Below are 24393 nucleotides of genomic sequence, written 5' to 3' on the forward strand. Positions count from 1 at the left end.
TTTTTTGCAAGAGCCGTGATGGGAGACAGATGTTCTCACCAGTTACTTTCTCATAAACCAGAATCTTTTGATAAGCTGCAAATCCACAGTTATCATCTGACCATCTCGTTTTCACGCTCAGTGTGCAGCATCCGTGTGGACTTTTAACCCAAAATGGGAGGAAAGTGCCAGCCTGGTGGTCTGTTCATCATCCTGCAGCGTTTTGCAGATTGGGTTTTATTTCCTTTGAACAGAAGCACGTGCAGGAGCGTCATGCTGGTCAGTCCTCGAGGACACACCTCGTTCCTGTGCTAGAGCCTGCTTGTCAGTGAGCTAATTGTTTTGCTGACTGTTTTTCAGTCTCTTTAGAATATAGAAAAGAAACTAGTTTTTGCTACCAGACGCACTTAATCGGGGTAAATTTTAGAACAGCGTAGAAGAATGGACTCTGGGGAATCTAGAAACGGAGTCTTCCTGCCTTTATTTCGTTACTCGCTTTATAAATTGTATACCCCACAGCCAGCTGCTGTGACTCTTAAGTAAGGATGTTATTTGAGAGCATTAATTTTTAGTTTTTTAATTTCTGGGAAAATGTCACGTAAGAGGCTTCGGGGCCACCTTTGAAATGTTTTCAAAATTTCTTTCTGAGTATCAGCAGAGCATCGTTCAGTGAATTCTGTGAATTAGATTCTGGAAGGTGAAAATTCTTGATCAGCTTTCTCTTTTTTAAAATGGTGTTTCTTCTTGTCACCCTGCTGGCTTGTGTGCGAGCCTTTTCAGTTTGCAAAGGCACGTGTCCCCTCTCCCGTTAGACGAAGTCTGTAGGGGCGTCAGCCTGTTTCGTGGGAGAAAACGTGAAACCCGAGCAGGACGCAGTCTGCCCGCAGTCGCATCACGAGGCCTTGACCCCTGGCCTGTGTCCCAGCGCTGCAGCTCTTTGCACCGTGTCAGAGTCTGACCTGAGGACGGGGCATCCCCACTGCGGGCACAGAGCGGGGAGCCTGAGTGGCAGGGACTCGCTCCCCGGGGACGGTGGCCCCGGGCAGGCTGGCTGCAGCGGGCACAGTGCTTCTCTGACCTCCTTTTGACAAGGAGCGCCCCGTCAGACTGCGGTGCTTAGCACAAACTCAGTGGCCTTGGCTTACCGTGGTGGTACTGACTTCAGCGGTATATTCTATTTATGACACAGGATACGAGTTTTCCAGAATAATCTTATTTACATGTTTTTTGAAGTGAGTTACTTTGAAAAACAGACAACTAATGTTCACTTTGGACTCGAATATGACAAAAAGCATGAGGGTCACACATGAATAATTGCTGTTTGGGAAGCGCCCTGGAGATGGTCGAGGAAGTTCCGTCTCAAGATTTTCATTTTCCCAAGGACGCCAGCTGTCACTGCGATGCCCGTGTGCGGCAGGAAGGCGAAGGCAGGGCCCTCTAGAGGTCAGCGCAGCACTGTGGGGACCCCGCTCGGTGGGCAAGATGCAGTGACTGTCTCCCGAGGACCGCAGTTATTCCTTATTTCAGACTGCTGTCACAAAGATGCCGTCTTCGGGCTGTTCCGCTTGTGTGTGGATAAGCAGCGCAGGCAAGCATATGGCCCTAACTTGGCCGACCGGCCGTGTGTTTGTTCCCTCCTTAACCCCCGCGCTCACCCTGGCCAGCGCTCCTTTAACTGGCGGCAGCGGCGGGCCCGCTTCTCCCGGGGGCCGTCTTACGTGGGTGGCGGGCAGGCCAGGCTGGCCATCTGTTATTTTGCCCTCTCTTTCCAATCTTCTTGCCCGCAGAAGCAGGTTCCGTTGAAGAGACTGGCCGAGGTCCAGGGGTGGGGGGCCGGGTGACTTGATCCCCGCAGCACGCATTTCTGCTCTCTTCAGCATCAGTGGCAACTTAGTAATTGTTTTGAATGCCCCACGTACAGCTCATTGCCTTGACACATGTGACTCTTGTGAAGCAGAAGGGATTTCATTTACAGATTCTGGCTGCAGCTCGTTGAAAGGGCTTAGTTCCTGATTCCCATAAACTTATCCCAGCAAACTACCTTCTTTTTAAAAATTAAAGCCCTAAATTCCAGTGGTGAAAAGAGGTGATTTTTTAAGTATGTGCCAAAGATTTGAAAAACCTGCAGGGTTCCAGGCTCGGTTCCTCATCTCGACAGATGGAATTAACACGAACGAAACAAAGTTAACATCGTGCTTGTTTGCAGTGTTGGTCTTCAAACGCGCGGCGCTCTGCTACCTTGCGAGCCAGGCTTGCACGAACCCTTTCAAGGCAGCAGATGTCAACAGAAGCCCGCTCCCATCTGCTGCCCGAGGGCTCGGTGCCTGATCCTCAGCGACAGGGCCCTGCGCAGAGCGCACCTCTGTGAGTAATTACAGGTGTGTGGTGAGGAGCCCAGGGCATTAATCAGAGGCTTCGTTACGAGAAAGGTGGAGCTTTTGTTCCGCTCTTGGAGCGTGAGTTGACCACACACTCTCTAAACTGCCGCGTCCATCTGCTCAGCCCCCAGAATGTTTGCCTTGGCCGCTGTGGACGCTAACGTGCAGCAAAGGACGTGATTGCAGCAGGTTTAAACATTAACCCGGCAGCAGGGTGCTCGGATGTTTCTTTCCTTTCCTCCTTCCTTCCTCCCTTTTATCTGTTTCTCTGTTTATCTCTCTGTTTGTTTTTGGTATAAGAAAAAGTCTGCTGAAATGCTAAAACCTTGTATTAGTACTTGCTGAACTATTTATTGTACATGAGCTTTAATAGAGGAAGTGCTAGGCAGTCATTTTAAAGACATAAACAGTATGATTTGTAGAAACTAAATGAGCCCACTATGTTAGGAAAACATACGTCTTAGAAAAAATGTTTTGTGAACACATAAAAATCCTCTTTTAAGATGACAAGTTGCTAAATGAAGTTGTTTTTATTATAAAGGACGAACAGGGTAGAATTTAGCACGTTGCTACTCCTTTGCTCTAATTTAATCAAATCAGGATTATTTTAAAGGATTTTTCAAATAGCCACACTGAAATTTGAGGGGAAAAAAGATTTTTTTGTTTTTTTGTTTTTTTTTTTTAGTATTTTACTGTACTCAGATTTTGTGACTAACTGTGGGTGTACGATTTCAGGTCACATAGCTGTAGTGACGCGCTACGTTTGGTTACTGTGCTTGACCTAGAACTTCATGAAAGCAGTTTGTGGCTTTCTGACTAATCCCCTTTGCACACAAACACTCGCACAGATGGCTTCAGAGATGTGGCCTGACTGTGGCACGAGTGGAGGCTAGAATGGGGTGACAGCCTCAGAACAGAGCTGGTGGGTGGGGCCAGCTGGCCACCCACCAATGAGAGGCCACCCCAGACCCAGGGGCACCAGGCCTCCGTGCTGAGGATGGTCTACACGCTGCACCCTGAGCAGCAGGTGGTCCGTGAGCCGGGCACGTGTATCTCGCCGTCCGCTTCTCCCAGGAGCCCCGCCGACCACCCAGCCCTAGCGTGTGACCCGTCACAGCGCTACAGCGCTCCCTCACGCCAACTGCTTAGCGTGTGGAGTCTCTGCAAGTGTGAATGTGTCCATCTCTTCGCCTGCTTTAAGGGTTTTAATGTAACAGTGTGCTGTAACTTTGGAGAACTGAAGAATATTGCAAGTGATCGACGTTTGCAGGTTCTACTTCTGTGTCTACGTCAACACTCCTGGAGCTTGTCCACGGAGCTCGCCTTGGAAGACGGAAGCGGTGTCTAGGCCCAGTGCCACGATTTAGATTTTGGACGAGTCATCCTCCAGTTTAGTGTCCCCCTCCTCCCACCGGTAAATTGAGCACAGCAGCCCTGGGGCTGAGCCACCTCCCGGTACCCTTTTCACTGAAGAATTTCCGCAGTCTCTGTTCTCTGAGATGATCGTACAGTAGTCGTATGTACAGACAAACTGATGGCTTTGGGATTCTGTTCTCACCAGTGACGGTTGTGTTCTCTTATCTCCCCCTCCAGGATGTCTTAAACACCATCATAAGGCACTGCCCACCTCGCTTTTTCTCCCTGGGTCTGCCCGGCTTCTCCATGCTGCTGGGGGACTTCATCGCAGCCGCAGCCAGGGTCCTCAGTGCAGACACGCTGGCGGTGAGTGAGACGGCGCTCGGCAGCCCGGCCCCCAGGAGGCGTCAGAGTCGCTAACAAGGTTCAGATTTCTCCACTCCTAACAGGTGTTCACTCATTAGTGCAACGTGAAACCGGGCTCTCGGGGAGACGCCCTGGCAGCTGATGTGTGAAATTGTAGGATAGGATGACACCCGGGTATTGGAAAGGCGTTTCATCAAGAGGCCAGAGTGTGAGAATCGTGTCCTCTCTCGTATTTCAGCACATTTACACAGTCAGAGGCGGGACCCGCCTCAGACTCTTATTAGCATCTTTCAGTAAATGGTGGCGTGGACATAGATGTCTGCAGTAAAGAGAGAATTTTAGGTGTGCGTTATCAATAATGTTTCATTTAATTAACTAAGTCTTAGCTATTATAAGCCTAATAGGAAATACTTTCTTAAAATGTTAGAACACTGAAATTGTAACCACAAAGTTAATGTAATTTTCTTATCAACATGCCGTAAAATTCTGGCAGAGTTCTTGTGCTTAAAAATTAGAATCAAGTGGACTAAATGAGCATTAAGGGCTACGAAAGGAATTAATTTGTAATCTCCACGTTTACCTCCATTATGAGGACAGTGTATTCATGCCTTTTGAGAGAACACTCTCACACGTTTATTAAAGGGCCATCACGTCTGTACAGCTGTTAACCTGTTCAGATCATTTCTTCCCTCTCAGAATGGATATAAAACTAGCTTTACTGCCTGCCGGGGACTTGCACTGAAATCAGTGAGGGTCCAGCTACCTAAACTTGGTTTGACGCATTGTTATTTTTTCATTCTACGCATTTCCTCTGGGCAGGGCACATTCAGGCTCCAGCCCTGGGCTGTAAATGTAAGTTGTTTTCCTATACTTTGTGCGGCTGGTGTTTCATGCTGGTGTTTTCATGTGCTAGCTTTTTCTTAGAAGGATAAATTAGAAAGCAAAGGAGCAGGGAAAAGAGACCGGAGCCAAAGGGCAGAACGGGCGGAAGAAAAGCAAGACGGGAAATACTGCGTTTGTTTGGCTGTTTTTTGGTGAAGACTGTGACAACTTTCTGTGCTTATTTCTCAGAAAGGCTTTAGGGTAATCATTCTCAAAGAACTTTCAAATTTATTTTTAACCATTCAAATCAGCATTGAAAAAACATACAGGATGTAGGAAGGGAAATCATACTTTACTGGCACGGCCTTTGCTTGCTCTGAGAGTTTCCTGTAAGAACGGCGCTCTGGTTAGCGGTGGTACCACGTGTGGCGGACATCCTCTGTGAACAGTTTACCTTCGGGCGAGATGAGCTGTTAAAGTAGCCTTTGAAAACATTTTTTAAAGAGAGAGAAAAGTATATGAGAACATGAATGTAAGAGCTACATAAAGAAACAGTGATGGTTGGAATTACCTTGAATTACTCTCTTAGTTTAAAGTGGAGGCTTAAAGTTATAAAGGAGCTGGAGAGAGGCGTTGCGACGGGGCACACCCGCCCTATCAGAATTGCCGGTTCACGCAAGTTGACTGCGAGCTTGGGGTGCCCCCGCTGCGCACCTGCAGCTGCGGTCGAGGGAGGGCAAACACGGGCTCACGGCACCCGGAGGCGGTGGGGTCTGTGCTCGCGGGCACTGTTCGTAAGAGCCCCAGACCAGAACCAACCCAGAGGTCCCCGGCGTACAGCAGGGGCACTGTGGTGTGCACATGAGGCGGGTGCTGCCTGGAATTCCCTTCCGATTCTTGATGCTGGAGCTCCGTCCAGTCTGGCCTGGGGTCCATGCCCGCAGCACCAGTACCAGCCACCTGTCCTGGGCGACACACTTCCGCACACAGGCCTCATTCTTCTGGGCGTAAATTGGGGCTGACTGTGGGCTCAGTGCCGAGGCCAAAACATGATCAGGTTTGTTCCATCCTTTGCATGAAGCCGTGGAGCAGCTCTTTGTTTTACGTATGTGAGAGCCGGTGCTTTGTGCCCAGTGGTTGCAGAGTCCAGCGCTCAGCCTGGAGGCCCACGGTGTGAGCCAGGCTCACACAGGACGCCACAGTTAAGGCTGCTCAGGAAGCAGGCGGCTTCGGTGAAGCTCAGACCCAGACGACCTAGTCGGTAGAGGGCAGCTGTGAGCGAAGGCCGACAAACAAGTCTGTTGGAGAAACACGGACTGTGGTCCTGCTACGTGTCAGGGCCTGCCTGCGTGAGTGTGACAGGGTTTCGACCCTCCAGGAATCAGACGGGCAAACCAAGTGTTAATATTTGCACATGAGTCTCCGGCTGCCCCAGTAGGATCACCCCCAGAACCCGGGGTGGGGGCACCAGTGTGGGACTCGTTAGTTCTGCATGACGAGAGGGAGACGTCCCTGAGAAGCGTCTTCACGGAGGAGGTGAAGCTGACACAGAGCCTGTGCGTGGCTGGCTTCCACCGGCGACAGGACCGCAGCCACCCCTTTGTGTCCAGGTGGTTTCACTGGGCATGCTTGGGGGGAGAGACGTGATGAGGGCTGCCTAGCTCCTGCCTTCGTGGGGGACGCAAACATCCAGCGAATACACAGCACGTCAGGGAGCGATGGATGAGGAGGGAAAACCCAAAGCAGGGACGCAGGGGTGCCAGAGGGCACCGGGTGGGAGACACTGTGTCTTGAATTTGCTCTAAAACTGAAAGTGGAAACTTAAATGAATTTTAAATACTGAAATGAAAAACTGGAAAGGAGATAAACGAGACGAGTCGTAAGGTCTGGAGTCTAAGTGTTGGGTGTATGGATATAAGATTCTCTCTACTTTTCTGTTCAGAGATTTTCTTAACCTGAGTGTGGAGAGAGGTAAAGGCAGTGGATGGGAGGGCAGAGTGATGGAGGCAGGTTAGCAACACACGGGATTGCAGGCCTCTGCTGAGATGGCGCTTGTCAGAGCGAGAGGCCCTCTGGACCCCCGGTGGAGACGGAGCCACAGATCGGGTCCTCGGGAAGGAAGCCTGGGCTAGAGCGATGCGCTGGGGAGTCGGCATTCGCAGAAGGCGTTTCAGTCCGCGGGTCCAGGCGTCCCTGAGGAGTGAGCATAGTTGGAGAAGAGGAGTGGGCTGAGCATCCTGGAGTTTAGGTCCCGAGGAAGTGAGAGGTTCCAGCCTGGCGATGTTGGGCCTCCTCAGGAACCTGGAAAGGTATCCAAGAAGCCGCGTGACGGCGGTGCTCCCAGGCACCAGGACACTGTCAGCCGCATCCGAGCCACTGCCAGGGTCGGCTGCAACCAGGTCTGGAGGCCACCGGTGGCTTTTGCATTGTGGAGCTCACGTGACGAGAAACTGTGTGCTCTCTGACCTGCTTTGGCAAATCTTGATGTCTTGCTGTAGTTGTTTCAAGTTTTTGTATCTAAAAAATGAAATAAGACAGTGAACAAAAGGTGACCTCACCCCGATGCCGATGCTTGCACAGAGCCGCCGTCACTGTCGCCCATGCTTGCGTCAGAGCCCCAGGCCCAGCCCGCACACTTGCGTGCTCTGGGCTCTGGGCACGGGGCCGGTGACAGTTTGTGGTGTCTAGGCCACCTGTGTCTTTTCCACCCCCGCCTGCCTCCTCAGCCCAGCCCTCCCTCTTCACCTGCCTGGCTGAGTCCCACTCCACCAGTGGCCTTGGCGGCAGGGTTTCAGTGCTTCCTCACCACGCTGAGCAGAGCATAGCATCGTCTCAACTTGTTTCCTGGACTCTCTGTCTGTGTTCTATACTGTCTCCTACTCGCCTGTGTGCTGATGAGAACCAAGCGCAGAAAGAACGAATGTCCTGGACTCCCGTGACGTCCCCGGGTGGGGCTCTTACAGCACGTGCATCATTGACTTTCATGTCGCTGTCATGTGCCTCCCCAGCCCGACCCCGCGCACTTGCCCCCATCTCCCTGAGAGAGGGGAACGCCCGTGTCACACCTGCGTGCGTGACAGTCCAGGCTTGCTGTGGACCATGAAGTCAGAGGCCTCGGTTCCAATCAGGGTCCATCACTCGAAAGGCTGCTTCCTGTCTGAGCCTCAGTTTTCTCACCTGTGAAATGGAAATGGTCATAGTGTCTGTCCACTTCGTTGGGCTGTGGAGGGCATTGTCTGAGGAGGTGCTGGTACAGCTCTCAGAACCGTGCCCAGAGCAGGGTGAGGACTCAGCTGCCATAGTTTTCATCATTACTAGAGGATAATAAGTAGACAGAGGGGTGGATGGACAGGCGGGTGGGTGTCGGATGATAGCTTTGTCATTCTGATTCCTCCCCCTGTCTTGGCCAGTCACAGCTTCTAGTAAGTCGGCTGAATTGAGAGCTACTAAATTAAAGTGCCTCCCTGAGCGGGCACCGAATCCCAGTAACGGACAAATGGGGGCTTCTGGGTCTCACCGGAGGTCAGACCTGGGTGTTGGCCGAGTAGCTCCTGTGGAAGCAGGAGATTCGGTAGCTAGTGTCTTTTCTCTTCCCCCTCTCGAAAGCTAGAGCCCCTTTCCCTGGGGAATTTTCATGAACTGTCTTTACGGGAAAATATTTACTTGATACCATTTACCAGTTTGCCCTCCTTTGTCAAGAACAATAAGATAAAAGAACAGAGAAAGGTGAAGCAGTCAGGACTGAGCCGGACTTGCGTTCCTGACGCTGAGCGAGTCCGCGGCGCAGTCCTCACCCTGCTTGTTTCCAGCCAAGGGGAGGGATACTTTCCCTTCCCTGGAAGTTTGCTTCTGCATTTGGGTCGTCCTCTCTCGCTTAAGCATTCACCTGGGGGGAAGTAACCAGGCATAGTTTGATATTTATTATCTAGGATAAAATAATGATAAAGGTTCCCTCTCACAATCATACAAACGTAAAACATGTTGTCGCTTGTCAGACGTCCCTAACAAAAAGGAAAACGTGTGTTTCACTCCCTGTTTTGCGTGCAGGCACCTCGTCCAGAAGCTCTCACCATTCTCGGGTCTCTGGTCTGCTTTCCAAATACCTACCGGGAGATCCCTCTGCTGCAGTCAGTACCGGAGGTGACTGACCTCGTCCCTGGGACAGAAGATGTCAAGGTACGGACTGCGTTTGACCGAATCTGAATCTCAGGTTTAGCGCCTTCCAGTTCCAGCCTGTGGTTCTCTCTTCCACTCCTACGCACTGTGCTGTTGTCCCTGAAAGTTGTGCTGCGCGTTTAAATGTGTCAGTAGTTGCTTCTTTAGGAGGCTGTGAAGAGGGACTGAATGAGCTGCACTGAGAGCATGTCGCACTTGTAACTGATGCTTCGGTTCCGCAGGTGTTTTTTAATGAGATCTGCTTCTGATGCCTACGAATCATAAGCATGTAATGAACCATTCTTTGTAATGATTTTTATCAGTTTAATTATGCTGCATTAGTGCATCAAATGAGTTTATAGGAAGTGCTTGAAATAAACTCAGTATTCCGCCCCATCATTGGCCTGATTAAATATTGCTAAGATTTTGAAATTCCAAATTAGTCCTTGGAGAATGAAAGTAAACATTCTCTCCTCAACTGACTTTGGGGCCAATGAAAATGCTTTTCAAATCCCAGAGTCAGTTAATCTAGCTACAGCACTCAATTGCAACATGGAATTCAGTGCACAAGGTGTCATCCAATTAAAGGCAAGGAAAACCGAGGCTTTCCTGTCGGGGAGTCTCGTCGCTTCGCCAGCGTTCATTGTACACCTGGCGTCACTGCCCAGAGAAGCCCCAATGGAGACCATCCTGCCGCCCCCCCGGCGCCCCGCGTCCTTCTCCACATTCTCCCTGGGGTGGGGGGGCCTCTCCAGAGCACTCACCCCAGTGCTTCAGGAGACCCTGACTGCCTGGAACATGGACAGAACATGTGGGGAGTCAACTACTGAGCAGAGCTTTTATTTCGCTTCGTCTTGTGTTTCTAGCATTACCTCATAAGTATCCTACTGAAGAATGCCACAGAGGAGCCAAATGAATGTGCCAGGTAAGTGCTGAACGCCAGGTAAACGCTTAGAATTTTAAGATACACATTTATATGTAATCAGTGAATGTTAAAACCATTTATTCCGCCACATTACTCTTACGCACACTGGAAAGTCCAGTAAGGGCTATGTCGGGAAAATGCTTTGCTTAACTTTTTCAAAGGTGCCATTGTTAAGTGAAGGGACGAAGGTGCAGAAGACTCTCTATGGTGTGCTCCCTTTTGGGTAAGAAAAAGCAAGGTTATAAATACATACACTTATTCCCTGGTATTTTTAATCAGGGAGGATAAACCAAAACTTGCAGAAATAGTGGATACGTGAGTTAGCCGTCCTCCACTGGGATTGTCTTGTACCTCAGGAGACGTTCAACAGTGTCTGCAAACATTCTGGCTGCGTCTGCCAGCATCAGCACACCCAGACTTAACACAAGCGCAGCTGAAGCCGTGAGTCCGCACCTGCCCCTGGAGCCTAACTGTCCTGACTTCGTCTCAGGGCCTTCCCAGATTTTCAGTCCAGAAACTTGGGGAAAATCTTTGATTCCTCCTTTACCCACACTCACTATATTAAAATTTTCAGTGAGTCTTGGCAGTACCCTTTCCTCCCCTTTTGCTTTAGAGTAGAAAACCAAATTTTGTGGCGTTGAAGTGGAATAGAAGTGTGTATGCTGTGGTCCGTCTGTCTTAGCTGTGTAAGAGGAGTTAGGCAGTGAAACTAAGTCGTATGAAGGCAGATAAGCAAGCAGACTGAAATACGGTCACGGCTTCAAATAAATGGGGGAGAGCGGAGAGAGAATATAGCGAAGTGTAGTTATGATTGTGAATGACAGTTTTTTAAAGTTAAGACAAAATAGTAAGTTTTTGTTTCATAAATTGGAGTGCTATGAGATAGCATAGTAGCAAACAGTGTTAATTGCCATTGGGTTGAAAAAGAGTCTTGTTAGATAAAACTCAGTCACAATCACAAAGGACATCCTTGGGGTACAGAGAGCCCTGACTGACAGGAGCTCCTAGCCGTGAGGGGTGACTGCACGTGTCAGAATAGGACGACGCTAAATGGAAATGTTACATGACGAATTTCAAAGAGAGAAAATTGCAGGGAAGAGCTGTTGTACACGAGTGTGGCTTAAGACTCAAGGCAGGTGAGAGCAGGTTAGGTTATAAAACCATTTTACGGGTCGCAGTGCTCTCCATGGTGCAAGGCTAACAGTGACAGAGAAATGCAGGTGTTCCTAGAAATGAGAGATCTTTGCTCCTGACAAATTACACTTAACAAATAGGTTAATGGATTGTAAAAAAATACGAGAACACACACTCATATGTACACACACGCGCGCACACAAAGGAAGAGCGACTCTTAAAATCGTAAAGATAGGATTCTGGGCATAATTCCAAGTTATATAGATTTTAGTGGGTTGAACAACCAGAGTCTGCGTTAAGCTGGGGGAAAGTAAAGAGGCTTTTTGAAAGAACACAGGGTACATGGGGATGACCGCAAACTAAGATGCAAAGTGCGGTTTCTAGACTGAGAGCGAGAGCGGAAGTTAGGCCAGAGAAGAGAGAGATGCAGACAGCTGCCTGGAGCTGGGAAGGCCGAGGGTTGGAGTCGCGTGGGGCTCCTCCTGCGTGACCCTGGTGCTGGAGAAACAGCAGGTGCCCGGCGCCTCTTGGGGCGGAGTCACACCCCTTTACCGGGTGCATTTTGGTAGAAGGTGTCGTGGTCGCCAAGGGTTTTTAATTAACTTGTTCTGAAGCACGCAGTCCATTCTGATTTAAAGAGGTGAGAAGCCAGTGAAATGTGGTGGTTCTAGAACCTCAAGAAAGATTGATTTTAATTGCTGAATTATATTGGCCACAAAGGGACGGTGGGTGTGGAGAGCCATGCAGTATGTCGGGTTTGATGGGCACGCGATGTGACCTCTTACTCCGAAGAACAGTGTATACGCGTTACAGCGAACATCTCGTTCCAAGTAGTGGTTTGAAGACCCTTTTTGTTCTGCAAGTGAGCAGGTTGGGGAGCAAGCATTTTAATTTTATATATGGGCATTCAGAAAAAATTCAGAAGAATATGACTTTTTGATCATTGCAGAAGGTAGTGGAATACGTCAGTTCCAAAGAGAATTAACATTTAAAATTGATCTGTAATTGAGAAAGGTAATTTTTAAAGGGCTGTGCAACTTACAAAGAATATTTTGTCTCAACACGTTGCTTAAAATAAATAAGACTAAAACTTATTTTAAAAGTTATTACTCAGATATTCTTTACTCTAAAATATAGGATGTGTCTACTGTTTGTGATAGGCATTGTGTGTTTTATTGTATAAAGAGACCAGTTACAAATTCAATTCCTAACAATTTTCCAAGATTCGTATTTCTGATTCTCCCTCAAAATTACCTTGAAGCAATACAATGAAAAAAAATTAATTTCAGCAAAAATAAGTGGTATGTGTGCTATGACAATACATACCATCTATTTCATTAAATATTTAATTACTAACCACTACCAATATTTCTATTTGTCCTGAAAACTGGTCTGTTGAGGGTACCTTATCTTTTTCTCAAGAAGACATTTTGTTAACATATCTGTAATTTTTGCGACTTTGTAAACAAGATGTGAAATATTTTGTCATTTGACAATACTAAGAAAATGCATTACATTTCCTGAGAGATTTTCTTCTTTTTCGAAAGATGCATCGCCATCTGCTCCCTGGGGGTCTGGATATGTGAGGAGCTCGCGGAGCGCACAGGCCACCCTCAGCTGAAGGAGGCTGTCAACGTCATTGGTGTCACTTTGAAGGTACTGCCAGTTCACCCTGCACGTTGGATGCTAAGCTGCATCCCAGCTGTCCAACCGTTTTAGTTCAAATTAGCCTGATCTCTGTTTTCCCTTACGTTACAGAGAGATTTCGAGTCAAAATTATTTTTCTGGGCAGGAGGGTATAGCTCACTGGTACGGCGTGTGCTTAGCATGCATGAGGTCCTGGTTCTATCCCCGGTACCTCTATCAAAATAAATAAATAGGACTTTCTTTTTTAAACAAACAAGAATTGTTTTCTGAGAGCCACCTTGACCGTCCTGTGAGGGTCCCGGGAGGGGCCTCCAATGGCTGCTTCCCCACTGGCAGCTGCAGCCTGGCCGCCCACAGCCTGAGCTCCGTGGACCAAGCCCAGGGGCCAAGTGGGGTTCCTCTGGTGGCTGGCAGCTCCTGTGGTCAGCAGGACGCCTGTCCGCTGCTGGCCGGAGTGACCAGGAGGTGGGATGTCATGCCCTTGCCTGTTCAGCAGGACTGAGAGAGACGGGATAGCTCCTGGGTGGCCGCCCCAGCGCATGTCCGCTGGGCCCCGGGCACTTGGAGGGGGTCCTTCCCCCTTCGCTTTGTCGGTAAGAAGAGCTGCCACCTGCTGGGCACTCGCCTCCCGCTGGGCCAGATCTGTCTTAGTATTCCTATAAATTTTCAAAAACTGCTTTAATTTTTCTGTAATTATGCAAAAAAAAAACCCAGAACAGAATGTACCTGCCATGCTTTGAGCCCCTGCTCTGTTGGGGGTCCCAGCACCGGGCCTGGACCGTCCCGTCGAATTCCTCCCCCCGTAGACGCCTCCGCTCTGCCCGTTCTAGAAATAACAGAGAGGGCGACTAAGCGGAAGGCCCAGGAACCTGCCACAGCCTGAGCTGCTGAGAAGTCAGGGGACCGGGATCAGTCACATCGGTCTCCCGTTAAGCGTAAGAGAGCGCAGGGAGAGGAGCGGGAGGCCCAGGCCGGCCTTGGGGCGGCAGGAGCTGGAGGCCCAGGGGTGGGGCTCCCTGCCTTGTGGGCCCCGCCCCGCTCTGGGCACTGCTCTGCTGTGGCCGCGCCTCCAGGAGCACTTGGCAAGGCTGACCTGGCCGTGACTGTGCCCTCAGTGTGGGAAGGGCGCGGGCAGCAGTCTAGGGAGATGCTCCCCGGGGCTGTGGATAAAAACCAGCCTGTGGCCGCAGGAGTGAGGGAACAGGTACTGCCCAGCCACCGGAGATTTTGTTTCTGGTGGGACAGCATGTGGGTGGTGGGGAGGGGGTGCTTTGTTCTCGGCTGGAGCCATACTTAGACTCCGGCCTTCTGCCCAGGACGTGGGCTGACAGCACTGGGGTGGAAATGTCAGCTCAGGCTCTGGAGGCTTCCTGACCCTGCCTCCCAGGCACCCCGACTGAGAGGGGCCTGACCTGAGCCCCGGCCCTCAGCCCACCAGCCGCTCCTTCTCCCAGCCCATCTGAGGGGCCATCATGACCGTCTCCCCTCCTTTCCCCACCGCCCGTCCTGGCCTCAGAGTCCTGAACAGCCTTCCTCATTCCCACCTGCTGCCCCAGGGCCATCCTTACACAGCCGGCCCCTAGTCTGGACCCTCAGTTCTGGTCCATGTGGCTGCCAGAGGGGTCCATCCACAGATAGGCCTAACCCCATGCCTCACGGACCAGTGCATTCAGCGTGGACCTGCCTACTGCCCTGAGCTGTCAGCTCCTTCAGAGCAGGGACTGCCTCGCCCCGTACGCCTTGTCCCCTGTGCTTTCAGTCCAGTGCTGGCATGTGGTGGGGACTCCGTGAACCTGCGCTAGGTGAGCCAGTGAGTGGGTGATTTCCTCCCCACGTGCCCCGAAATGCTCCATGTGTCAGTAACACACAGCGACCTTGCCTGCCTCTGTGCCTGTGCCCGGCCCGCTGCCTGGAAGGGTGCTGTCCGCCCCTGCATTCCCCTAGGCTCAGCCCACCCTCCCTGCTCTGCGGGGCCATCTCTCTGCTGTCTGTCCCCAACTCTCCAGCCTCATCCTTCTCTGTCCACAGCCCTCTTGTCTTTCTTGTCTGCCACTCCCTTCATGTCACCACGGTCACCTTGTCTGTCTCCAGCTCAGCAGGAAGAGCCATGCCAGCCTTGTTTCAGCCCCATGACTTGACTGCTGAGATGCAGCAGAAACACACCCAGTGCCCACTCCCATTCCTCCTCTCCCTTCGTGTTCCATCTTCCCCTCAGACCCCCTCAGGGGTGGGCCAGGCACTAGGAATATGATGGTGAACAAGATGTGGGGAAACAAACACAAAAGAACAAGCAGACAAGCAGGGACATTCAGCTCTGATAGCCCTCAGTGCAATACAGAAACTCCACAGGGCAGTGGGATGAAACCGAAGGGCTGCAGGGGGTGGGCCCCACACCTTTGGACAGGCATGGTGGCCTCACGGGGGAGAGGACATCTGGTGCCATGATCTGAAAGATGTGGCAGCACCAACCAAATACAGACCTGGGGAGTGAGTGTCCCAGGTGGAGCAAGGAGCAGGTGCAAAGGCCCTGAGGCAGGAATAAGGCAGAGTGTTTGAGGAATGGGCAGAGGCCCACCATGGTCAGGATATCGTCATCCCTTTCACACATCCCCAGCCAGCAGTCCTTCCAGGGACCGTCCCCTTGACATGCTGTCTCACAAGAAATGGAAGAGGACCCTGGACTCACGCCAGACCCAGAAAACATACTCAGTTATTGAATCTACGTAACTTTGAATTCTGTTCCCATAGTGCCACGTTTCTAGCATTTCTTAGAATGTTACAGTTGTATGTTAAGTTTAATGTCATAGTATAGAAAGTCTTTGGGTCCATTCTCATTTCTTTACGTGTAAAATGAAGGGAATGTGTACCTTCAGAGCTGTCAGTGCAGAATTATCAATGCGAAAATGAGTCAGTTCTTGGAAAAGGTCTGGCACCCAGGAGATGCTCAACAATGTACTATGTTTTATTTTCCCCCCGTTGCCAGAACTGTCATTTATGTGATCTGAATAAGGTACTTGAAGTTGTGGCTTTACTTTCCAGGTGACTGCACGATGGTGACATGTTTCTGTAGAACGTTATGGACATTAACACAGTCCAGTCCAGTCCAGACAGAGGCAGTTGCAGAACGGGGATCATGCACAGACCGTCTGGGAACAGGATGCACTTTTCTTACATTTAATGCAGAACCAGGATATGCATCCCTAAACAGTGCTGGAGGGAAAGAACTACTTTGTTCTTCTTTGGGAATAGCGTCCGTGCTAAGTGAGGTTGTTTAGCTTGGGGATGTGTGGTTTTTTGTTTGTCTGTTTTCACAGTTTCCTAACAAAATCGTGGCCCAGGTAGCCTGTGACGTCCTTCAGCTGCTGGTTTCCTACTGGGAAAAGCTTCAGGTCTTTGAAACCTCTCTGCCTCGGAAAATTGCAGAAGTAAGTCTTCCTCCTGTAATGCTAGAACACAAGCGTTTCCTCTGATTATATTTGATACTTAATTAACTATGGATACTCAAACAATTGTTAGAGGGCCGACTGTTAAATTGCCACGCGAGTCACCCATTTTAAGATTAAATTGCCCTGGTTCTTCTCAGCTGTGATTCCAGGCCCTGCGTAAGAAGCCACCAGTGTTCCAGGGCAGTCTTACAGTGGCGGGGTTGGAAAGGCAGACACGACCGCAACAAAGAGGCCTTTTGTAGACTGGGCCTCATTCATCCCGAGTAATTTGGATGGTGCCAACGAGGAGCAGGCAGCTGGTTGCGATGCCCTGTGTGCGGGGGGCGGGGAGGGGCTGCTGTGTAAAACAGGGCCCTGCTCTGCCGCAGCGTGATTACCCAGCTGTAACGAAATTGCGACTCGCACCCCTCTGTGGGGTAGTTGGTGGAAGAGAGGGAACGGGAAGGGTCTTCTCAGCGAGCGTGCCCCCGAGGTCAGGGCTGTCGGGGGGCGCCGGCTGGTGCAGAAGCAGGACCCTAGTGGTGAGGCGCACGCATCCCCGCCGGCTTCTGTAGCTGCGCTTCTTTAAACACGCCCTGCTGTGTACACATCCAGACGTGGTATCTCAGGGAGAGAGAAGATGTGATATTGATTTTTCTCTCGGCCCTAGATAAATTTCACCGGTGAGGTCACTTTGTTCTCTCGGAGAGCCGTCAGAAATCACAAGTGATTTTCGACCTTGAGGGACCTAGACTGAGGTAGAGCTTCGGACAATAGGAGTATAAGATGCTGCAGAAAGTCAAGTCGGGTTTTTAGGGCAGCTGTATAATTTATCACCTACATGGAAACACCTGTAGGAATGAAGAGGGTGCTGTTCCCCCGGGACCATAGGCGGACAGGGACCCAGAGTAATTTACAAGAAAATTATCAAACGGGAGCATTTTCTTAATTATTTTTGGAAGTGTTTTTTGCTTTCATTGTGAAAAGCCTGGAGACCGATGATGGAAATTGTGTGAGTCCAGAGAGACATACTCCTTTCTCTGATGCCCCTGATTTTGCCACCAGCCTGGCCCCATTGCCTTCTGCTGGTTTTCAGGAGCACACACACCTCTAAAATGACTCTTGGCTTTTTGTCAGCTTCCTCTAGGAGTTGGCACCAGGCTGGGCTCAGTGGCAGGGCCATCCCGGGACTCCGATTGCATACATGGCTCCCAAAATCCTCACTACGGTCTGTTTGACTGGGTATTTGTCTTTGGCACAGATCCTTGTGGCCACAATTGCTTTTCTGTTGCCCAGTGCAGAGCACTCCTCAGTGGAAGCCGATAAGAAGGTAAGCAGCCCACGAGCTGAGGTTCCCCTGGAGTTGGGGGAAATACGAGACACAGCGGTAGACCATACCCCACAGAGGGGCGGCCTTTGTCGTGCCCTCTGTGTTGGGCCTCACGGCCTCCCTGTGAAGCCCTTGCTCATTGTAAATAAGAATAAATGGTAAACAATTTATCCTAGATAATTCAAGCTCAGTCCTTCCGCACACGTATGTCCTGGGCGTTGCTGGCACGTGGGGCAGTGCTGTGGTCCTTGGTAGGGAACACGTGGGGGGTTGCAGAGGCTGCAGAGTAAGGCGCAGGGTCTGCCTCCTCTCCAGCTCATCGTGTCCCTGCTGCTCTGCCTCCTGGACTGGTGCATGGCCTTGCCCCTGAGCGCCCTCCTCCACCCGGTGTGCACGGCGGCCCTGGAGCAGCCCTCGCCCCGAGCCCCCCTGCTGGACTACGTCTACAGGGTGAGTCTCCCCTGTGCCCCGGGGGCGCCGACTGCGCACCTACACATCCCACAATCATCGGACCGTGTTTTCTGCATTTATTTACTTATCTTTGCCTTTTCGGCAAGGATTTTGGGGGGCAAACATTTTAAAGGAAAGGAATGACTTCTGGAGTGAAAACGGAGCAGCTGTGGTCATAGAGTGGCCGCACCTCCCCGGCGCGCGAGGCTCGCGTTCCTCTGCCGTCTGGACCCGGCTGCACTGCGCTCAGGGCCCCTTGTGCGTGGAGCCTGGTCGGTACCTGCTTTATTTTGAAAGGAACCGTTTATATCGTAGGAATAGCCATAGCCTTCATTTGACAAAATCAAAGGAAGAAAACGTACAATGGTCCCCCTAATCTGTTTTAAAAAATCTTAGGGTATAAATTAAGGAAAGACAGTATATCACATCAAAGCAATCAGCCTCATCGATCTCACAGCACTTAAAACACTCGAATTTCACCGCCGCCTGCTGACCGGCTGTGGCGCTTGCTCTGGACCCTTTATACCAGCCTTCCTTACAGGCCTCACAGCCCGTCCTGTGAAAGCCTTTGTCTGTCTGTCCATCTGTCTATCTACCTGTCTGTCTGCCTGTCTATTATCTGTGTGTTGTTTGAATAATTACTGTTAAGTAGGGACAATCCTGTTGCTTATTTTTGTAGTAAGAAACCTTTAACAATAGTTTTTTAAAAAGATTTCCAAGTCATTAGTTGATCACTTTGTTGCCTCACTTTAAAGTGAATTAAAAAAAAAAAAACAAACTCACTTAGTCATGGTTGAAATTCTACCAAAAAGTATTACGTATTGTTAAATGGTTTCTTCAGTTGTCAAATATTGTAGTAGCTGTGTTCAGATGAGCCATTCTTCTGTCATCCTGGTGTGTTAGAAGCCTAGATGGCTTGACCAGCTGAAGTAGCCACAGTCATTTAAATTCTTCTCTTTTCTAGCCTCTCTTTTCTTAAAACATTTCTGTTAAAATTGCTTTACCAATATAACAAGTACTTTATAGTTAACATGATACATAAATTTATTGAATAATTCTTTATTGTATTTTTAAAGGAAACCTTTTTTTGTTGAAGTTTAATCTGCACCCAGGAAAGTGCACCCGTCAGTCATAAGTGAGAGCTTGGTGGGTTTTCACAACATGAGCACACCCACCAAACCAGGTCCCGGTCTAGAAACAGAGCATCCCCAGACCCCAGGAGCCCCACTGTGTCTGCTCCGCACGCACCCCAGTGACCGCTGTCAGGGCTGTGGCTACCGTGTGGACTCATACCGTCCCCTGGGAGTCACAGTCCTTTGGTTCACACGTGTATGCGTTTCTGCCGGGCGTGCACCTGGGAGTGGAGTTCTGGAATCCGCGTGTTCTGCTGCAGTAGCGGGCGCCTGGTGCTCTTCCAGAGTGGCGTGCAGATGTCCACTGTCACCAGCGGTGTCTGCGAACTGCGGCCGCTCCACATTCTTGCTGACTGTTCGCCTCTGGCAGGAATTCAGTGGTATTGCATTGTGGTTTGAATTTGTATTTCTTATATTTATGGCATTTAACTAAAGAAATTAATTCTCTTGAAGACTGGAAAACAAATTTTATATTAATAAGAAAGCTACCCTAAGTTTCCTAGACAGCTTTTTTCTTGGGAAGAGGTGTCCAGGTGACTGTCCCCTGCTGACTGCAGTACTTTTCAGCCGTGTCCAAAGGCCACATGTGCCTCCATCCTCCTCCAGTCCCCACGAGGCCACACAGGTAGAGGGAACTAACTCGGGAGACGCCCAGCCTGACCCCACGGCGTCCTGCCTGGGGCAGATCAGAGCAGGTCCCCAAAAGTGATCTTTCCTTAGTTTCTAAAGTGCTATCCTCGTCTTCATAAAAATCAGGTTTTTGAATTAATGATCTTGAATTTACGATTTAAAAAAGTAAACTTTAGTACAGTTATTAGCTCATTTATACGCTTTGGCATACTCAAGATGGTTTGTGTGCCTGGCTTACAGGCCTTCAGTCAACGGTAATTGGTTAACAAGCAGTGAGCTTTCAGGAAACTAATTTGTATTAAATTTATTGCATTAATTATACTTTTAAAAATTGTATTAGCTCTTCCAAGTCATGGGGTTGTGAGTTACACAAATTCAGATTCATTAACATTTATCAGCTAGGCTAAGGGTCTCTGCTAATTGCTCCCTCTCTGCCTTCCAGCCTGGGTGGTGGGTTATCTGCAGCTCATCCCCCGGCCGGTTCTCATCCCCCGGCTGGGTCCTCATTCCCCTGGCTGGTCCTCATCCCCCGGCTGGGTCCTCATTCCCCTGGCTGGTCCTCATCCCCGGGCCGGGTCCTCATTCGCCTGGCTGGTCCTCATTCCCCGGCTGGGTCCTCATTCCTCTGGCTGGTCCTCATCCCCTGGCTGGTCCTCATCCCCCGGCTGGTCCGCATCTCCTGGTTGGGCTCCCTGCCCTCGTGCTGCCTCTGTGGACCAGAGCAGGACTGACTGCACAGAATAGGGAAATAAGCTCTTGTTGACGTTTCCTTTCCTTTTACTTACTGACATTGACGTGAAAGGAGCAAGATACACTTGCTAATAGCAGGAAGGCGTTCTAGAGGGGAAGGATTCCATGTTTTCAGGAATTACCAGGCCGGAGGCCTACCTAAGTGCCATTGTGGTTGGACAGATCGTCAGGAGACAGGAGGTTGGCGGCACCCGCAACGCACCTTCCCTTCTGTTTTTGGCAGGTTTTGCACTGCTGCGTTTGTGGCTCGAGCACATACACCCAACAGAGCCACAAAACCCTGACGCTGGCTGACCTGTCATCCACGGACTACGACCCCTTCCTGCCCCTGGCCAACGTGAAGAATTCTGAGCCGGTTCAGTATCCTTCATCAGCAGAGCTGGGCAACCTGCTTACTGTTGAAGAGGGTAAGAGTCTCCAGAATATTCATTACCATGAGCAAGAAAGGGAAGGTGGCAGCCTTGTGTTCACACTTGCTGTGTTATTTTTTAAAAATCTAGTGCTGAAATCCGGGTTTCTAGAGGTTTCTGTGATAGCAAATTCTTCCTTCTTTGTTTCTTGTCCTTTTTTGTTCTCCTCCCCCTTCTTGTCCCATCCTGGTTAAATTTTGTATTATTGAAGACCTGCATGTCTCAGACCCAGAGAACCCACAAAACCAGTTCATTTTCTGTCCCCAAGGAGCTTTCATCTCATGGGAGAGACAGGATTAAGGCAGAGGGACTCACATGTGGCCCTGGAGCACCTTGGGGGCTTCCACGGAGGACTTAAGCCAGACCTGGAAGGATGGGCAGACTTTGCAAGGCACTGGTAGAGTGTTCCAGATTAGGAGGGCTTCACGAAGAAAGAGGGGAGTTTGCGAGCCACAGCGTGAGACTTGATCTCAGAGCAGAGGGCCCGCCGGAGAGTGTGTGGGTGTTGTCAGGACTTGGGAGGCTGCGCGTGTCCCCCTCCACCACCCTTCTCCCTGGATGACAAGAGCCCCTCCCTAGGCCTTGGAAGATGAGTCAAGATGCGGGTGTGTCTTCTTTACGTGTGATAAAGCTGCGTAGAATCACACACACACACACACACACACACACACAAATGAGTGTATGTAAGACTAGTGAACTCTGAATCCTGATGCGTTGTCTCAGTGATGATTGTGATACTGTACTGTCACCATCCAAGATGTTACCGCTTGCGTGAAGGATATTCCGGATCACTCTGTATTATTTCTTACAAGTACAGGTGCATTTTCAAGTGTCTCAAAAATTGAAAGTTAAAAAAAAAGTGGGTATGGAGTGTCAAATCATCCGTGAAAATTTTATGGACTTAGCAGGCTAAAACCTAGGCCTAAGAATGGAACCTTGGGGATAGAATAGAACTTAAGGAATTCCTTAAAGGAAAGGGAATGAGGGGACATCACCAGGAAAGCAAAATCTGGAAAACGGACGGAGAACCGAGAGGTGTCGTTTCTAGGAGGTCGAGGGAAGAAGGCAGACAGGCGGCCGAGGAAGGCCGGCAGAGACAGGTGCTTCCAGAAGCTCATGGAGGGTGAAACCAGAACAGGAGTGGTTTTATTTTCCAAAGAAGTGTTTGGTGGTGGGTCTGACCGAGTACTTTGGACAGAGTGCTTGGTCTGTCGCCAGACAGTGTGAACAGGTGACCTGGGAGTGCCGAGACAGATCCCGGGTGGGGCCTTGGGCAGAGGGAGGAAGGACTCGGCAGGCACTCGCCAGTGAGGGTCCGGGGTCCAGGCTGTGCTCTCAGGACTGCAGAGTCGGAGTGGAGTTCAGGCCGAGGGGGATGGGCCGGGAGTGGGGGCCAGATGGGAGCGGGGCTCCGGAGCAGCCCGTCATAGTTTTAGCAAACGGGAGGGATTTTCCCAAGGGTGCCCAGGTCGGCAGTGATGGAGGTGGACTTTCAGTCTAAGACTTAATGACCAGGTTCCTGAAACGCTGCCTTCTTCACATGGAGGTTTTGCAGGAGAGCAGACCCTCCTGACTGGGGCCGTGTGGCTGGCGGGGCGACGGGGCACAGTCCACACTCCTGCTGCGTGCCCTCCAGTCTCTGAATCACCTGCTTGTCCTCTGCTGGTGTTCTGCTGTTCTCTCAAACTGCAGTCTTTTCTTGATTTTTTCCCCCCTAGTTGTAAATTCAAAACATTTTTTTAAATAATAAAATGACCCTGGATCTGTTTCTCTGTTGTCTCCTACCTTGTTGTCCATGTCATAAGAAAATTAACTTACTTCCCCTAAAGGCAACCCACGGGGCTGTCCCGGAAACAGGTTCGCCCCTTACCATGACCCGTCACTTAAAAATGGCAGAAGACGAATAGGTTAATGAAAAAGGACAAACCTAAAATTAGCACATCTAAATTTTTGTGCCACTTTCTTTCAATATACAACAGTCTCTGACTTGAATATTCACTCTCCAGAGAACCTCGGGGCTTCATGCAGACTTGTCCCAGCACAGTTCTGTGGTATAAAAATGACTGTGAAATTCTGTGGCAAAAGAGATTTTAAATTCTCTTGTGAACTTAGAAACCAAGTATCTCCTAACCCTTTAAGCCCAAATGATAAATGTTGGTTTATTTAACTGTCTGGTGTTTTCTTTTTATTAGAACTTTCCATTATCACTTGTTCTTAGTGTGACGCACGATTCTTTTGAGAATTTGGTAGATTAAAATTTCTCTTAACTGCTCTCAAGCTTAAGTAGTCATTTCAGTCCATTCTTGTGGAGTTAGTCTTTCTTCCTTATACCCCAAATGTTTCACACGGCCCACTTTTACATGCTTTTGTCAGTCTCTCTATACATTTGAAGTCTGAAAAATTTTGTAAATTAGTTGCTCATGGGCATTTAACCAACTACAAATTTAGTTAAAGCCTTCTAAGGCATTCCATGAATTATTAATAGACCAGGTTCTGTTAAATATTAAAATGCCCCAACAGCAAGGCATAGTCACAATGATCCTAAGGCAAGTGGCTTCAGATACTAATTTTTTATTTTTTTAATTTTTACCATTTCTTAATTGAAGTATAGTTGCTTTACAATGTAGTGTTAGTTTCAGTAGAGCAAAGTGATTCGGTTTTATATATATATATATAAATCTGTTCTTTATCAGATTCTTTTCCATTATAGGTTATTACGAGACATTGAATATAGTTCCCTGTGCTCCACAGCAGGCCCTTGTTGGTTATCTATTTTATATCTGTTAATCCCAAACTCCTAATTTATCCCTCCTTCACCCTTTCTGCTTTGGAAACCATACATTTGCTTTCCATGTCTGTGAGTCTGTTTCTGTTTTGTAAATAAGTTCATTTGCACTGTTCATTTTTTTCGATTCCACATATAAGCAATATGTATTTGTCTTTGACTGACTTCACTTCGTATGATCATCTCCAGGTCCATCTATGTTGCTGCAGATGGCATTATTTTCTTACTTTTCATGGCTGATATTCCATTGTATGTATATACCACATTTTCTTTATCCAGTCATCTGTTGATGAGCACTTAGGTTGCGTCCATGTCTGGGCTATTGTAAGCAGTGCTGCTATGAACATTGAGGTGTATGTATCTTTTCAAATTAGAGTTTTCTCTGGATATATGCCCAGGAGTGGGATTGCTGGATCATATGGTAACTTTATTTTTTGTTTTTTAAGGAATCTTTGTATATATGTAAAAAAACAGCAACCCAATCAAAAAATGGGCAGAAGATCTAAATAGACATTTCTCCAAAGACATTCAGGTGGCCAACAGGCACATGAAAAGATATTCAATATCACTAGTTATTAGAGAAATGCAAATAAAACTACAATGAGGTATCACCTCACACCAGTCAGAATGGTCATCATCAAAAAGTCCACAAATAATTGCTGGAGAGGCTGTGGAGAAGGGAGCCCTCCTGCACTGCTGCTGGGAATGTAAGTTGTGC

General features: G+C 49.3%; 1 protein-coding gene across 1 annotated transcript in view; it reads left to right on the top strand.

The window, feature by feature from the left end:
• The window catches only part of RALGAPA2 (Ral GTPase activating protein catalytic subunit alpha 2), a 266689-nt gene that overhangs the window by 145316 nt on the left and 96980 nt on the right, over nt 1-24393 (top strand). The window contains exons 24-31 of the mRNA XM_072943695.1: nt 3951-4079; nt 8949-9077; nt 9923-9981; nt 12663-12771; nt 16077-16187; nt 17449-17517; nt 17833-17967; nt 20704-20887. Of these exons, the coding sequence (XP_072799796.1) occupies nt 3951-4079; nt 8949-9077; nt 9923-9981; nt 12663-12771; nt 16077-16187; nt 17449-17517; nt 17833-17967; nt 20704-20887 (925 nt within the window). The remainder of the gene's footprint in view (nt 1-3950; nt 4080-8948; nt 9078-9922; nt 9982-12662; nt 12772-16076; nt 16188-17448; nt 17518-17832; nt 17968-20703; nt 20888-24393) is intronic.

Source organism: Vicugna pacos, chromosome 19, assembly GCF_048564905.1.
Source record: "Vicugna pacos chromosome 19, VicPac4, whole genome shotgun sequence".
NCBI lineage: Eukaryota > Metazoa > Chordata > Mammalia > Artiodactyla > Camelidae > Vicugna > Vicugna pacos.